This window comes from Strix aluco, chromosome Z, assembly GCF_031877795.1.
Source record: "Strix aluco isolate bStrAlu1 chromosome Z, bStrAlu1.hap1, whole genome shotgun sequence".
Taxonomy (NCBI): domain Eukaryota; kingdom Metazoa; phylum Chordata; class Aves; order Strigiformes; family Strigidae; genus Strix; species Strix aluco.
In genome coordinates this window covers 17717791-17734618 of record NC_133971.1, presented here as the reverse complement: position 1 = coordinate 17734618, position 16828 = coordinate 17717791, and the positions used below count along the sequence as shown (strand labels likewise).

Here is a 16828-nt window from a genome sequence, read left to right as displayed (position 1 = left end):
GGTCCAGTAGCTGATGCAAGGATTACCCCTTGTTCTCAGTGTCATTGCTTCTGAAAATCTGGCTTATGCAGCTGTGAGGTACAGTCCACTTTCAAGCACAATAAAGTGCAACACAGACACACCAGTAAGGAATATGTGAAATAATTAATGCAGGCAAATTCAGCTTGAGTTGCTTATCGATTTCTATTTATAGAAGAATGACAGCTGAGGGAGAAAACAACTGCTGTGAAGAAACTGAACAGCTTAAACAACTGAGGCACTTTTCATAGGTCTTTTAGGGTGTTATTTCCTCTGGCTCAAGAATGAACATAATCATGGCACTGTCAGACTGATCTGTTCTGAACAGCCACTGACTGCAGCTCTACTCCCTCTGCCCACACACAACAGTGACTCCAACATGAGCTTTGTGGAATAACTGTATGGCTTTCACCAGCAATTGAAAAAAATTTCCCTAAAAACTCCAAGGTTTCCACTTTTCTAAGAATGCGGCCTGCTTTTGATATGAAATCTACATTTTATTGCAATTTACACATCCTCACTGTTTTCCAATTCTGAACAGAAACATGATATTAGCCAAAGTTATTATCTTGTATGACAAACAGCATACTATGAATCTGAGGCAGAATGACAGCCTCTGCCCTGCCACAATGAACTCTGAGGAAGAAGTGGCCTCACTGATGGCATATATTTTACGTCAGCCTTCATTTTAGGCATTAGTAACAACAGTAAATACAATCTGAACTTCCCTTCAAATAACATGACAATAGACAAGTTATTTTTAAAGGATATAAAGCAAACTGTAATGTTTATTAAATATGACACCTGCAAGTTGAAGCTCACAAAGATACTTGACATTGCAACCTCTTACCTGTGGATGATTCTTCCAAACCTCATACACAACCCTCAGAACATGGAGTTTCCCCTCATCACTTTCAGCAAGCGTTTTGAAGACTTCATGAAACCTTTTAATAGATATAAGTAGTGAGTAGAGGCGTTGAGATCAGGTAAAAAGAGCAGCAGATACAAGACAACTGGTTTAGATTGGTCAAAAGAAAATTCTGTGACTATCTGCAGCAATTCTTGAACAATTATTCCCTAGAAAATACAACCATCCTGAGCTAAAATAGGCTACAGAGACATGACAGCTCCTAAAATCAACTTATATCTTAGTGGTGAACCTACTCCCCGAAGCTGGGCTACATTTCTCATACTCTTAAAAGCAGGAGACACTTCCATGCTTCATGTGCTTATCTACACACAGCTAGAGCAAAATTTGCTGCTTTTTGAGCCTTAGACCTTCCTCGTGATATGTGTTTCTATAACTTTAGACAATTACCCAGTCTGCCTCTTTTTGAAGGAAATGCTGCTAAAAGCCTCTATTTTAGCAGAGTTACGCTGACTGCTACACAGCATTCACAACCCAGCTTATTGTAAGATGACCATAAAGCATAAGAGGCTCTTTCTGATCTCATGGCTGCCACTGTTGGTGTGCAGTGAAGACACCATGGCTCTAAGTATTCATATCACCCTGCCTCTTGTACTACTGATCTGTACTACTATCAACATTGCCTCTATAAAGCTCCCACGTGCATGCTTCTGTTACAGCTTTATATATCTTTAAAAACAAATAGAAAAATAACTCCTTAAGATGACTCTGACTACCTTTCATCTATCAAGACCACTTAAGAGCAACTCCAAAGCACACAGGATTAAAAATTAGTTATCTCATTTTTCTAATTAAAAAAAAAAAGAAGTGTGCAGTAAATTCTTTAGAAGCTAAACCATATCTTTAAGGGATGCACTCTAAAGTATTTTAGAGTGGATTTTACTGTGCTTTGGCAGATAGAAGTAGTTTACAGCAGACTGCTTTGAAGTTTCATGTTTTCTTTTTCTTCTTTTTTATATAGATGTTAACTGTTCTAGAGTCATATTCATAGTACAAGATACTGTGGTGGGAGCTATCCAGTCATTCAAATGGAAGGAGAAACCCTTGTTTCTCACCATAATCAGCAAATGAGTAATTCTAAAATGGAGTAATGGTCCAAACCTGTCTCATTTGCTCAATTTACATCACATGGCTGTAATGTACACATTTCTGTTAACTCCATTCACATATATAACCTAGGATTTACACTACCATTCCTTCATTAAGCAGTGTCATTAGTTCTTCTAATCATAGTGCACTCTGGAGCACCTAAAACATTGCTGAAGCTTGCAGTCCAGTTCTTCTACCATGCATTTCACTGTCAGAATTGAACAGTTCCATAAGCTCCAAAATAATGTACATATTACACTTACTTTGCCAGGGCACTGAAGGAGTGGCTGAAGGACTTGGCAGCTAGATGGAGCAGAGTCTGAACAAAGACTTCTATTTTCAGAGGATTGAAGGTAAATCCTTCATCTGCAAGTTAAGGTTGAAACTATAAGTACTTCAAGTAAAGCACATAACTGACTCAAAACTGTAGAGATAACTTATGGTTTTAACTAATTTCACAAAAAGTTTCATCAATGGGGTTTTGCAAGGCTGAGCGGGGAGCTAGTAAAGACTTTCCAAAACGTGCAGATCTTCAGGCTGCCATTTTGGCATTGAGAAAATATGCAGAAAGAATTCCAGGTCAGTGAAGAAGCTATCAGAGACACAGCTACCCTAGCAATATGTAACAGCACTGATGGGCAGCAGCAGAGAAAGACAGCATAAAAAACTGCACAGTTATGCATCCAGCTGAAGGCCTGGCAGACCATAAAGAAGGGCGAGTGGATGAGGAGAGGGGAAAGTAAGGATGATCAGGATACAGAGACTGGCTATTTATGACATGGGAGAAGGGGCCAGCAAGCGTGCATGGCAAATATGGGTATTAGGGGTGAACGGTGCCAAGTCCCCTCCTGTAGCTGCAGCTTGCAGCTACCTGCAGCTGAAGACAGGCAGGAGGGAGAGGACGCATCAGTGGGTGATGCCTAAAGCAAATCAGTAAATATGACAGTGGATTCCAGGGCAAAAAAACAGACTGTTGCTGCTTTCTGCTTGCATAACAGAACTCTTGCAAGTATTACAGAAATGTTGAAGCCATCTCCATTGTAAAGATCACTTCTTAATTCTCTGTCTCGCACTCCTTCTCACTCCCTAAAACACACAGGCTTTAGGAATCAACGTTGTCTGTGGCTGCAAAACTAAAAATATTGTGAGTGGAGTCCCACCATGAGTTCGTATCTTTGGAAGACTACAGCCAGCAGGCTGACTGATTCATCTGTGGTGGGACTGCACCAAGGGGAGGGAAGCTCTCACAGGGCACAAGCACTGAATCTCAGGGGTGAGGATAACAACATGAACTGCCCTCTGCTGCTGAAGCAAAGGAAATGTTAAATTCTTTCACACTACCTCCATCAATAATCACAAGAAAAACGGTTACCACTGTTAAGAAAAACAGGTCTGTTTCTCCATGTAAGATGTTTGCAAAAAAAACAAAACAAAACCCAAAACCAAAACCAACTAGCAACGGTGTGCTATTTCCATTTGCTGATAAACTGAAACCAACTATCAGAAGGAAAAGCATACAGTTCTGTTAATCACCACACTCATAGCAACAAAAGATGGCAGATCAGCCTATACACAAAAGAAATTACAGCCTGCCAAAGCCTAACAGAATATATCTTACCATCATCATCATCCTGGTTTGGATTAGGCACATCTTTTAAAATGCTGAAGATTTCATCATTACTGGCCTTATTTTTAATTGCAATTGTTAAACAGAGTGCCACAGTATATCCAGGGAGAGACCCTAAACAAAACCAAAAACAAACAGGTCAAAAATACATAGAAGGCAAGTGAGTATTTTTAATGTCAGTTTGCCTCTCTCAGAGAAACAAGTACACTTCCCAGCTATACCTAAAACTAGCTGTTTCCAATATCACTGTCCACATCGCTACTCCATAAAACTGGTCAACATGTTTCCTGGTCTTCATGTTAAATTCAAACCTTTCAGTAGAACCTTTAGAGTTGAGGCCAGGTAATCGCTCTCCTGTCTAAAACTCTACTTCAGCTTCCACCAGTTGCCTCAATATACAATGCTTCCTTGGTTTTCCTCACTGTATCTTTGATGATGACACTTTTATGCTTAGGATTGTCTTTACACTGAGTAATAAAAGGAATAATAAGGTATCTCTCTACCTCAATCTTTACCATCATCTTCTGCTTCTGCATGCTTCACTAAACCATGTACTCTGGTAAAATCTTCTACTGTTTCATGAAGTTCAAAAAATAAACTCACTTTATAACTTTATATGCTGACTTTTGCATAGCATTGTTCCCAAACAGGGGAAATAGATGAATTTTCCAATTTTAGACTTCTGGCAAACAATGCTGCACACCACCACAACCACCTCTGCAAGAGTAATTTCATGTATCTGGATTTTCTTCATAAAGTAACAAAGAGGATTATATTAGAGATTCAGGCTTAATATATATTAATTGATGAAGTGAAGCATATTTACTCATATGAAAATAACACATACTTATTTCAGCTGTATTCTTCTTTATGAAAACAACCGATAGTGCAGTCAATCTAGTGTGCTCCCTTGCTCTGAAACACTATTTGCTTCAACTTGACCCCTCAGTAACTTTAATACTTACTATTACTTTCATCTCCATATTTGTAAATGCACACTGGATTAGCAGGACTGAGGACTGAAAAACTTGTAGGAACAATGTCTATTATTCGCTGATGGTAGGAGAGTCTGGAAATAACAAGTTTTACAGCAGTAGAATTAAAATGGGAATAACACCAGATCTAATTCTAAAGTGACTGCTTTAACAATTTTCTTGTATTTAACTTTCACAGAGCAAAAATTAGGATGTTTTATACAACAGAATGATAGTTTCTGCTGGGCAGTAAGAGCTAAGTAAACCAAACTTACTAGTAGATGCTTTCTATTTGAACTTTGTGATGCTAGAGTTTCATCTTCATACAACTCATTTAGCTTGTGAAAAGATCAGAGGCTGCCTGGTAGGATGTTTTATGCAAAAGCAGAAAACTAGTAAGGTGTTGGTATTCAAAGCAGGAAAGATATTAAACTGGATGTCTTCATTTTACTTTCCAGCTTATTTAACTCCCACAAAGGCTTAATTCTGCTATGAGAGTTTTCAGTGAAATAGAAGTGCCACAGAAAAATTGCATTCGTTTTGCAGTACAATACTTTCACACTTCCTATACTGAATTCACCCAAAAAAGGATGAATGTTTTCATGTAGGATGTTGAATAACACAGGCTTTTTGAATATTTTTCTCTCTCTCTCTCTCTCCCCCCTATATCCCTCTCTATCTCAACAATTTTAAGTCCAGCCCTGATTGTGTACATGTTGGATTTGGAGTTTTTGTTTGCGTGTTTTAAGGTCAATGAACATCAGAGGCACCTAGAATAATCAAGATTAGATTCTCAGTTTTTAGTATAACTAATGATCAGTTCCCTTCATTTCTGCAAATGATGAATGCTTTCCAGGACTACTGCCTAAACTCTATTTCTTTCCATGCCTATGGTGAAGCATGTCTTTTCGTAACTACAGGTGTGCACACCTGGATAGACAGCTCACCACTATCTGCTCCATCTGTTTCTCCCTCTCTAAAGTAGTGTCCTAAGTGTCCTACAGCAGGTAAAGCAGATTAAAATCATACAAAGCCTCATCTCTTAACTGAAACTGAATTGTAAGAACAGACATGCCTAAGACAAGAGTCAAGTTAAAAGGAATCTGACAGTATGCAGAAGCAAAGATCAAACTTTGCCTTGCATGCAACTATCAAAAGATCTTACTTACCGCATGCATTTCTCCAAAACCTCTCTCACAAATTTGGGTTTGGGCTTTTCAAGGTCCTGAGTAAGACAATCTGACCTATTCAAAGGACAGAATGAGGTAGCTTTTAGCAAAAGAATTTGTGCTTTAGTCTCTTTTTGACTTTGTCTAAAAGGTACAAAACAACCACAGCCTAAGGACAACTGGAGTGCTTCACATTTAGTTTTACAGTGTAGGCAACTTTAAGACAATGAGGTAAGTTCATCACTATTTCCTTAGTGGCCATTAGCATTCTTGGAATCTCATCTCTGTGTGATGCATTTTCAAGTAGCTTCCCTTCCCCCACCAGATTAAAAATAATTTGTGCTTATGGTTAGCTGGTTTTCCCTTTCCTTAGGAAAGGAACCTTGCCTGATTTCATAATCTGTTCCTCCCTCACAGGACTTTTTTGGACTTCTGGCTGATTTCAAACACATTTCAGATAAAGAAAAATCTCAAATACAGTCACTTGCGAGATTTGCAGAAAATGGCAACTTGCGAGAGAGACCCACAGAAGCACTGCCACCAAGGAACTGGTCAGTCAACATGGATGTATACTAGGATAGCCATCAAGCACCTAACTCCACATGAGGACAACACAAGAAACTAAAGGACACCTAGGCAGATGAGCTACAGAAAGCATGAAGGTAGCAGGCTGTGGAAGTTACTGTAGTGAGGACTTAACCCCAGGATGATCTCTCTTGCTACATGGGTGCCTGGAATGGAGAGCTCAGGGAAGCCTGCGGTTAGACATTGATGGAGTCCAAGGAGCTACTGCTAGAGATGCAAGTTCAAGATGTGGCATGGTAAGAACAGATGGTAGGGACAGCTCTGATGGATCAGATCACAAGGTCTCATGGATAAAGGTTATAATGAAAGGTTTAGGGTAGGACAGAGAGCAAGATTACAGAATGAATACAGGATACAAAGAGTCAGGGCAAACCATTAAATGTAAATTGGGGAGTCATTTTGGAAAATTTGCTAGCAACTGAATGAGGGTGCAGGACAAATTAAAGAAATCACATTTTTACTTCCCCTGTTTAGGGAACGCTTATACTGGCTTGAGATCTATCACAAAGTTCATCAGGGACAATACAGTGACTAAAGAGATTATCAAAATAATCTACCACTGAGTGGTGGTGAACAATTAAGAAAGATCTCTGAAAAGCTGGAGGAGAGCAATTAACAGGGCCACTATGCTGTGATGCTTCCTGAATAAGTCTGAAATTAGTTTTTTGCAATATCAGGTTCGAATCAAAAGGAGGGAAACTTACCAATCTTCCCAGCTCCAACGGAACTGAAAGTTGCTCAAGTGGTGAGAAAACCAGTTAATAAATCTTTATTAAAAGAAAAAGAAAGCTCCATTAAATGTCAGAAGTGCAGGAAAACTTCCAGTTGACATTTTCTTATAAATCCATTCTACTTTTCAAAGGCAAGCCTAAACTCTAAAGCTATTACAGCATTAATCAGGCATTTATGTTGACAGATACAGAAGACTGAGTTCAGAGAGTCAGAAAGAAGCTTTTATGGACAAATAGACAGTCTATCATGTTCTGTTGTCTCATACAAAGAGATGACCTATTAAACTAATAATTAAAATGTAAGCTCACCGTGAATATGCAACTTTCACATTTTTTTATGAGTAATTAACAGCTCTTCTAGACGATGCAGACTTCACTCAAAGGGCAAAATCACCACTACTCTCCTCCTCTGGGCAGCACATATGCCATTAACTCCACTTCCAAGTCACCTCCCAGACCAGCAGGGAGCAGGCATAGTACTAGGTAACAAAGTACTATGCAACTATGAACAGCTTTTAAGATGGAAAAGCTGCCACCAATCTTAACTGTCCTGTACAGACATCTAGACTTGTGACCTCCAGGGTAGTGTTTCTGGGAAGGAGAGGCAAGCAGTCACTCCTCCACCTTCTCTTTGGATTGATCAAAGCCAGAGCCCAGAAACATTTTGAACAGCATCAAGAAGTTGTAACAAGGACTTCTGACTACTCTTTCCATCGTGTCCATTTTTTCTGTACATTGGATATTGATGAATATTTTTCATTGTCTCCAAAACACACCTACCTGTCCACACACGTGGTATTCATGGTATCCAAACGCATGTAGAGCATTTCTGTGGCTTGTGCAAGCTGTAAGTTTTTTATTAAGGATTACAGAAAACACTAGATAAGTCTGATGTTACTCCCTTTAGTTTTTTAATAGAATGTCATCAACTTTTTGTACTCCCCGGGTCTATTCCAAAATCAGGTAAATCACAGTAAAAAATGAAGCATATTGTGAGTTCTACCCTCTAATTCCAGTCTGGTTTTCTTCTATTATTGCAACGAGACTGTTGGCTTCTTCCATAGAAAGCCAGAATTTGCATCATGCAACAAACAAAACTGCACTGATATGAACAGACACCAATCTCCTTACAGAATACTTCTGTAATCTCATCAGTTTAGCTTCATGGGCTGCTCTTGATGCTTATCCACAAACAATCTTTGATCATCACTGAAGGCTTGAGAAAGTATGTCTATACTGACTTTACCCAATAAGGCCTTTATTCTTCTTACAGTGTCCCTACTAACATTAAAAACTTTCTGCACAGACATCTGTCCAATTCTAAAAATAGACTTGGCTCTAATCATTGAGATCATGTGATTTGCAAACAGTGAGTACTATCATGAAACAGAATGAAAATTTGGGCATGAAATTACCAGTGGATAGACATCTGTTAACCATCCTCCATTCTCAGTCTATAGCTTGATCTAAACCAATGATATAACATAATCTAAAATGGCAGTGAAGTAGGGGCAGTGTAATAGCCAGAATTAGCTGGGAGTCATGCCTCCTTCCTCTGCATTTAGCTACCCTGTCTGAGCTAACAGATGATTATTGACCTTCTGAAAGCTCCTAGTGGGAGCACTGAGTGGGAACTCAAGCAAGTTCCTTTAAATCCTCTGCTACACAGCCTACTAAAAAGAGTAGGAGCATTCACACCGTTGTTAGAACAAAAGATCAAGTCTGTCACTTCCTTTCCTTCTCAGCCTTTAAAGTGTCTGTGACCATGCCACACATTGTCCAGACCTAAACAGGCTGCAGTGACAGAGAGGAGTATTGTATTTTAACCCCTCACTAAGACAGCAGTTCTTGGGAGGGCCAGAGGAAGTACCAGAACACTGTCCAGAAATCAGAGGAGTCTTGCCCACTTGGCAAATCTAGACCTGTGCTAAGTGGGCTGTGCCATTCTTTCACACAAGTGTTACAGGCAGTTTCATGCAGCTACTGTAAAATATTAATACTGCTAGTATTTACTGCTATCCCCTCATCTACAGAGCAAACAAAATAAAGACTGCATTTTATAAATGCTCTCCAGCAGCACAGAAAGGATACAACTTGTGGCAAAGAGCCAGGCTGAAGTTTGCACAGTTCAATCAGGAGTGTTGTGTACATGACTTCAATGTGTGGTGGAGATGGAAGTTGAAACAATTCTGCAAATATTACCTGTAGGAGAGGAAGGCACAGAATCAGAGCACAGTCCGACACGGCCTGCACAACCCTCAGCTTCACAGGCGTGACCATCAATCCTAAACAATTATATACCCAAGAAGGCCCATATTATTCTGTCAAACACATGTTCCAGGAAAAAGAAACTTATAAAGGTAGGTGTAACCCTACACTATACTAATACAGTCCGCTCTAACTGCTCTTATCATTTCATACTAACCCAACACCAGCATTATACATCTATTACGTCTAACAAATACACCATGTAACTGTAGAAATGGGCATAGTTATAATATGACCTACTGCAGTGCTACCACACGATCTAAGATCAATCTGGTCCTGGTTAATAATAAATAAACATATTAAATGAAGCCTAAGCGTTTAGTATAAAAGACTACTTGCATTAAAATTACATCTGTAACTTTTCCATCGTGTCCTCTTTTCTCCTATACAAAAACTTACACAAATAAAGCCACAACTTTCAATTGAAAATTACAACCAGCATTTCATACAACAAAAATACATACTCAGTACCCCTTGGCAGAGGATCCTTCTAAGAAAACTGAAAATAATCCTGCAGTCAGCATTCATGTTTTTATTTTCAAGTTTGCCTATAACAGCATGTCAATCTTGTGAGGGCTACGAAAAGATCATCATTGTACCACATACATCTCTCCGTTTCTGTTTATTTTGCATGCCATTCTCAACTACATTTAAATTACATCAAAGGAATGAGGAAACACTGATTCATTATGGTTGGTCAATTTCCTCTTTAACTTTAAACTTCTAAATAAACATGGAAGAATTGAACCTTAAATGAGTAAGCTTTAGAAAATTGTCTTACTAGTTTAAGAAATCAACAGCCATTTATAGACTCCACAAACAGCACATGAAAACACATTCACTAGAACTTCTTATTCTAAGGAAGGACTTGAAAGCATGACTATAAGGAGCTGGAGAACCTTTCCATGACAGTATAATTTGGACATACTGTTAAGCCAGATAGACAAAAGGGTAGGGGGGACCCTGTTAGGTAGAAAACTACTCCTTTCCTCAAGACAGGAAATAACAACAGTGTGATCAGACATTATCTGTTTGAGATACAGCATAAAACAGTATTTGTGATATTCATCACATGTTCATTACCAAACACTCAGATTAAGTGTTTGAAACTGGCATACCATACTTTGTAAAAATAAGGCCACAACAAAGATCAGGAGACCAAGGATCTGAACATTCGAACTCTGTGAAGTGTAAGTTGTACCAAAGGCTGCAGGAGCACAACAGGGCATAGCAGTCCAAGCCAGAGATGCTGCCCAGACACTCCCTGTTCACAGCTACCAGAAATATCAATGTACACTTCTAGAAGGAGCTACTGAGAGAAAGGCACTACATTTCAGTGTTTCACACAGATGCCAGGTAGCATAGAACATTCTGTGCTTGGCGTGACAAGCTACGCTGTGGAGCCTCAGGGACCTCAAAGATAGGAAGACTTGGGAAGGTACTGACAACTACTTTCAGGCTACATTTACTTCTGCCTAACTTCTGTTCTGAACACGAAACAACACTTTCCTTTATTCATTAGACTGTATTATTTCTACAGCTCTGTGACTTACTGAAAAAGTGAAATTCCACAGATTAAACTGTTAAACTGTTGTTGAAAGCATCATATCACCAACTTGACTATTAGGAGAGACCTCACAACGGAGCAGTAGTAAGCAGAACAAACAGAAGCCTAAAAAAAGCATGCTAAGCCTTAAAAACTCTGGAGCTTTATTAAAAGTAAACAGTCATAGACAAGTTACAAAGTTAATATTCTAAAATAACACAATATTGCAAGAAAAAGGGAGTTATTACAGTAATAGTCAAAGAATTTGTACACCAACCATGCACTCCTTTCCAGTAATTTCATCTATGCAAACCTTTGGTATTTTCACATCCTACAGGTTTCTGAATCAAAGGACTTCCAGGCCCCTTAGGTAACTTATTTTGTCCAGAATTGCAGTAACTATTTGTTGGCGTTAGTGTACAGCTGAGCATAAAACACACAGCTGTATACAGCACGTGAAGATACTGAAGATAAGATCAATGAAGATACTTCAACGTTAAGGCAGAAAATTATTGTTAATTTTAAGATTCCTCTGTTCTGAATTCAGAGTACAAAGAGAACAAGCTGACCAAAAGTATTGCAACTTTACAGCATTCAGAATATTTGGCATTTCGGTGCCAACAGGAATTTTCAATCCCACTTTTATTAAGATAAATCTTCTACCTTGTTATAATTAGCTCTGAAATTCCTACTTATAGTTACTTCTTCATACAGCCTTTATGTGACAAGTTGCCATTCTTATTAAAATCTCTTAATCCCTTTCAACTTTTGATGGAAATTAACCAAGTATTATACAGCTCTGCATCTTGAAAACAGACCCTTGAAAGGGGGCAGCAAAAGAAAACCTATGCTGCTCTTCTGATACACATTAGTTATTTAAAATTCTCTAATATGGAGTATGCACTAGAGGAAACACACTGCTGTTTCACTGCCAAGTTCTTTTCAGGAAGAGAAAAAAATAATTTAGAATCACAAAATCATGCACAATGACCAAGTGTGGCTGGAGATAAACTACTCAAAAGCCCCCTGTTTAAGGCAGGGTCACCCAGAGCATGTTGCTCAGGACTGTGTCCTGTTTATTAGATTTTGTAATTCTCTAAGGATAGAGACTCCACAACTTCTTTGGGCAAACTCTTCCAGTGTTTAATCACCTTTGCAGTAAAAAAAAAGATTTTTCTTATGTTTAAATGGAGTTTCTTGTATTTCAATTTGTGTCCATTTCCTCTTGTACTTTAATTCAAATTTTTCTAAACTAAAAGTGACTCAAATGTAACCATCTCTTAGACTGCGTGATACATTAGAAGCATCATGTGTAAAACATTGAAAGTTTGAGAAATGCCACAACCTAGATTACTAGTGCACTAAGAAATTTTGGTACTCGACCAAAGCTCCCATGCACCGAGTTAAAACGACGACAAAAAGCATAAAACTAATGCTCAACTGCACATAACCTGCTCATTTAAAAGCCATTGGCTGAATTCAGCAAGGCTTTTGGTTGACTCCCAAATCAAGCGGTAGTTTAATGGACCTATCATGGAACTAACTGGGACATGTTACTTGCGAAGTAATGGAGCTACAAAAGAGGTTACCTATAAAATCCATACCTCTACTATGTGGTAGTTCAAGGGGATCTTGTTATTTCCTGGATAGCTCAACAGCTGTGCAGCACTGCAAAACCATAGACACATTTAGTTCAGAACATAACACAGCAAATGTGATGTAGAGATCAAGTAGCAAAGTTACAGAAAATGCTTAATTTTGGGCAAGTGTTCACACAAAAGCAGCACAAACACACCCAAACCCTTCCATAGTCTGTCCATCAATCCATAGAACACTTAAAACATAAAAAGCACAAGAACACACCAGCATTCCCTAAACTATAATTTGTATTGATGTACTGATGTATTTTATCTTCATGTAGTTACATCACTGTAACGCTATACTGCTACACAAAATAGTTTTGCATAAATTAGTCATGGTGATCTGTAATTCTGGCACACATATATGAAAAGGAAAAAATCTCCAGATGTTCAGAATGACTTGAAAACACAATTAAGCTAATGGGTTATATAAGACACTCTTCACCTTTTAATGCTCATTTTTTAATCAGTTCATTATCACCTATCATTATTACAAAGCAAACAACTGCTACTTCCTTCTCTGGCAAATCTTGTATTTCCCTCTAGTCTTTTACTTTCCTCTGAGAATTAACAGACTACCCCAGTAACTGTAACAACCCTGAATTTCTAGTTTCTGCTGAATCAAACAGCTGCAACCAAAAAACTTCATCACATGCCATCACCAAAAACATTGTTTCTGCCCATTTTTGCATATTAGACAAAGTTTGGTGGCTTTCATTTGAAAGCATGACACAGCCAATTACCTGTGGCAAACCATTTTGGTTATCAATTACCCACATCAGATTCTGCTCAGGTAGAAATGAAGTGCCCTGACTGCTTCCTGGCAGGGCTGAATTCAAACTAATGAAATCTGCTGGCCCTGGAATGACTCCCGAGAGCGACGTCAATTATCCCTGCCATGTAATCCCAAAGAGAATGTAAGAAGGAGTAGAAAGCAGAAGGGTGTTCGTGAACACCAGTGTGCAGTCAGCAGATGAACCAGCTCAAGGCTCACTGTGCCCCAACAAATCAGCGGCTTCAAAATTCCAGGAAGCATAACACAACCACACTCTACAGAGTGCTCCCATGAAGAATAAGGTGTGTCTGCATATTTTTTGCAGCACATCCTGCATTATCAAGGAATTCCCTTCCCAAGGAGCCACTGTTTCCCTAGATCATACAGGCTTTCCATTATCTGGATATTACAGACCCACAGTGTTCCAGGCAACAGCTTTAATATAGTTAAATGTAGAAAATCAAGTTTCATCAAATGCTCTAGGAAACGTTTAATCTTGAGCTCTTGTGTAACCAGTGCATATCCCTGATGACACCAAAGCCATGGTAGCACATAAAGTGCCAGGACCCCATAGTGATAAGCTCTTCCTACCAAGTTTTTCTCTCTTTCCAGTGGGATTTGATGATGCAGTGAAGGTTCTCTTCTATTACAAATCGTTCAACAGAGTGGCTGCCAGGCATGACAGGGCCCTGGTAAGAAAGAATTAAGACTCATGAAAGATCACTGTTAATGCAGTGGTACTACAGGTAGCAAAGCTATGCTACATATATTTACAGGTGGAAAAAATAGTCCAACTTCCACATAAACACAGTCAGGTCTCAGCTGCCCTGTATCCTTCAGGACTGAGAGTCCCAACACAGTTCCACAGAAACCTCAGACAGATGTTTACAAGAAAATGAATACTAGGACTCATTACAAAACGAAATGGGAACAAAATCAGAGAACATGATTATAAGTTCATTGAGTATCTGCTTCTTCCTTTGCTCTGTGGAGCCATCAGGCAGGCTACCACCATGCAGCCTGGGGAAGAAAAAAAAATAAAATATCAGAGTTGAGCTGAAATATGATAAAGAAATAAAGCCAGGAATGGCCAGGATAGAGTGGAAAGAATATACAGTTATGGTCTCATTCACTGCAAAAAACAGAGGCCAATAAATGAAAGTAAAAGGCAGCAGACTTAAAGCAAAGGGAGGTATAAAAGCACTTGGGGAAAGCAGTATATATTGTCTTCCTACTATACACTTTTGTCTCTATCTCTGCTGTTGACCAGTGCTGGAGGAAGACTGCTGAGATAGATGGATCTTTTGCCCACCCCAATTAAGCACTCCTTTGTTCCACAATACGCATCAACAAATTTCAACAGATGAGTAAACAACAATCTTTAAACATTACAATAAATACCTAGCCTGAAAAAAGACTCACCACCAAACTTTATGGAAGGAAAGTCTTAACTGTGAATGTAGTTTTACTACAGATGTTAGAGAATTCAATCAACACTGTCATTCTAAATGAAAGCATCACAGCATCTCAATCCCTAAATTCCGCTCCTCAGATTTGCTTTCTACTTGGTCACTTAATTCATTTCTGCAGAAGTACCAAAGCAGAACTGCTGCTGGTCTCCAAACCACTCACCATCCTGGGAGAGAGGACATCGCATTTTGACCAATACTGGCCCAGGAACCTAACTGTGAAATCCACTCACCATCCCCCACAGCAACCACATACCTCAGGGTCATCTGTGTAGTCAAACATCCTAAAAATAACCCTTGGCATCGGGTACACTGAATCTTCGGTGTGAGGTGGCGGAGTGAACGGAGGCAGATTGTGTTGCAGCGCTTCACAAAGAATGCTGTCAAAAGCTAAGTAGGGCCTCAGAATGTGTCGTTCTTGCCAACGGTCTTTTTTCAACTTCTGAATCTGAGACCAAAGGCAGTCTAAATACTGAAGGAAAAAGGTGAGAAACATCAGATGTGCTGAATCTGTTAAAAGCTGGCAGCGCCCGGAACTATCAGAAAAGCACTTCTTAGATTTCATATTCCATTCAGGAAAAAAACCCATTTCTTAAATTCTGATTCAGTAAACCAAGAAATAATTTAAGAACTCCAAATGTCAGAGCTTGCTCCTAATTCCACACAACATTGTGTCAGTAAAATTTAATCCCTGGCAGGTTTTTAAAAACCAAAAGGCAGCCCAGGAGTCTAAGCATGATGGCCATCCTTTGAATTTGCCACAAAACTACAGCCCTGAACATTACTTCAGATACTGCTCATTGCTGGTATTAAAACATACTTAATAACTGTCATTAAAATTAGAAAGACATTATGTAGGACTGCCACGCTGTTCCCAGAGCAATCAAAACTACCAGCTACCGCACATTCAAGACAAACACAATACTATCAAATATTAAATACCTTTGCCATGGTTTTCAACACAATTGTGAGTCCCAGCATTCTCCCAGAGATGGCACAGACACCTGTGCAACTAGCAATAGTCTTGTTTTGTTTAATTACTCTCCTGCTAAAAGCAGTCCAAGAACTCTGGAGGCCTGTGGCCTTACAGAACTCAAGTTTCAAGTTATGAGTGGTACAAGAAATGTCTTTACATGGAAGTGCTTTGAATTTGAATACTGAAATTGTCACACTACAAAATGGGAACAAACACTTAATAACAACTGGCACCTGAAGTGAACAGTCGTGTTTGTGGTACTCTGGGTAACATATGGTCTAAAACGCACTCTGCTAATCTCTCCTCTATTGAACGAAATAAGGAAATTCAGATATTGGGCAGGCATAATACTCACACTGACAAGTCACTCATAATTAGCCAGCCTATCTCTCCAAATTATGATTAACAAAACAATTATAAGACTGTGAGTTAATCAGAACAGTGAACAAAACGTAAGAGAGCGATGTTCCAAGACTTCCCAGATGAATTTAGATCTCACTTTCCAACTCAGTTGGTCCTCAAACTTAGGGGAAAGAAAAAAACCCCAGGAATATCTGAAAAAGCAAATTCCACCCCAAACTAGCCAGATGCCACCACTCCCCTCCAGTATTTCTGGCTTAATTGTGAAAGATGGCACGGTAATTGCTGCATATAGTTTCTACGTATTTGTTTAGCATTTCCTAGATCTGAGAAAGCAAAGCCACTACACAGATTTCCATCTTGCAGAGGGAGAACATTAAGGGATAAGTAAGGAATTACATTCTGCTTCTCACAAAGGTCCTTTTAACACGAAGACCATACCTGCAATTCCAAAACAAATACTACAATTTACAACCATTTCTCTCTTTACAACATTTCCTCAGGGGCCTGTCAGCAAACAACAAAACACTCTCTACTCATCCCATACAACCTGATATTTAGGTCCAAGACTTAGAAGGTAATTCTTCTTGTAGAAGTTGTTAGAATTAATAACAAACAGGAGACCATTCAAAGCATTAATACTTTTAGAGGTGCCTTTCAATTTCATGATAAA

At 39.0% G+C, this 16828-nt stretch overlaps 1 protein-coding gene across 2 annotated transcripts in view; it reads right to left on the bottom strand.

Moving 5' to 3' along the window:
• NCBP1 (nuclear cap binding protein subunit 1) overlaps nucleotides 1-16828 on the bottom strand; it is a 31837-nt gene that overhangs the window by 9015 nt on the left and 5994 nt on the right. For both annotated transcript variants that reach the window (XM_074812360.1, XM_074812361.1), the window contains 11 exons: nucleotides 15076-15291; nucleotides 13942-14039; nucleotides 12540-12603; nucleotides 9213-9323; nucleotides 7902-7966; nucleotides 7095-7157; nucleotides 5806-5880; nucleotides 4628-4731; nucleotides 3654-3776; nucleotides 2299-2401; nucleotides 869-962 (listed from right to left, as the gene is read on the bottom strand). In XM_074812360.1, the coding sequence (XP_074668461.1) occupies nucleotides 869-962; nucleotides 2299-2401; nucleotides 3654-3776; nucleotides 4628-4731; nucleotides 5806-5880; nucleotides 7095-7157; nucleotides 7902-7966; nucleotides 9213-9323; nucleotides 12540-12603; nucleotides 13942-14039; nucleotides 15076-15291 (1116 nt within the window). The remainder of the gene's footprint in view (nucleotides 1-868; nucleotides 963-2298; nucleotides 2402-3653; nucleotides 3777-4627; nucleotides 4732-5805; nucleotides 5881-7094; nucleotides 7158-7901; nucleotides 7967-9212; nucleotides 9324-12539; nucleotides 12604-13941; nucleotides 14040-15075; nucleotides 15292-16828) is intronic.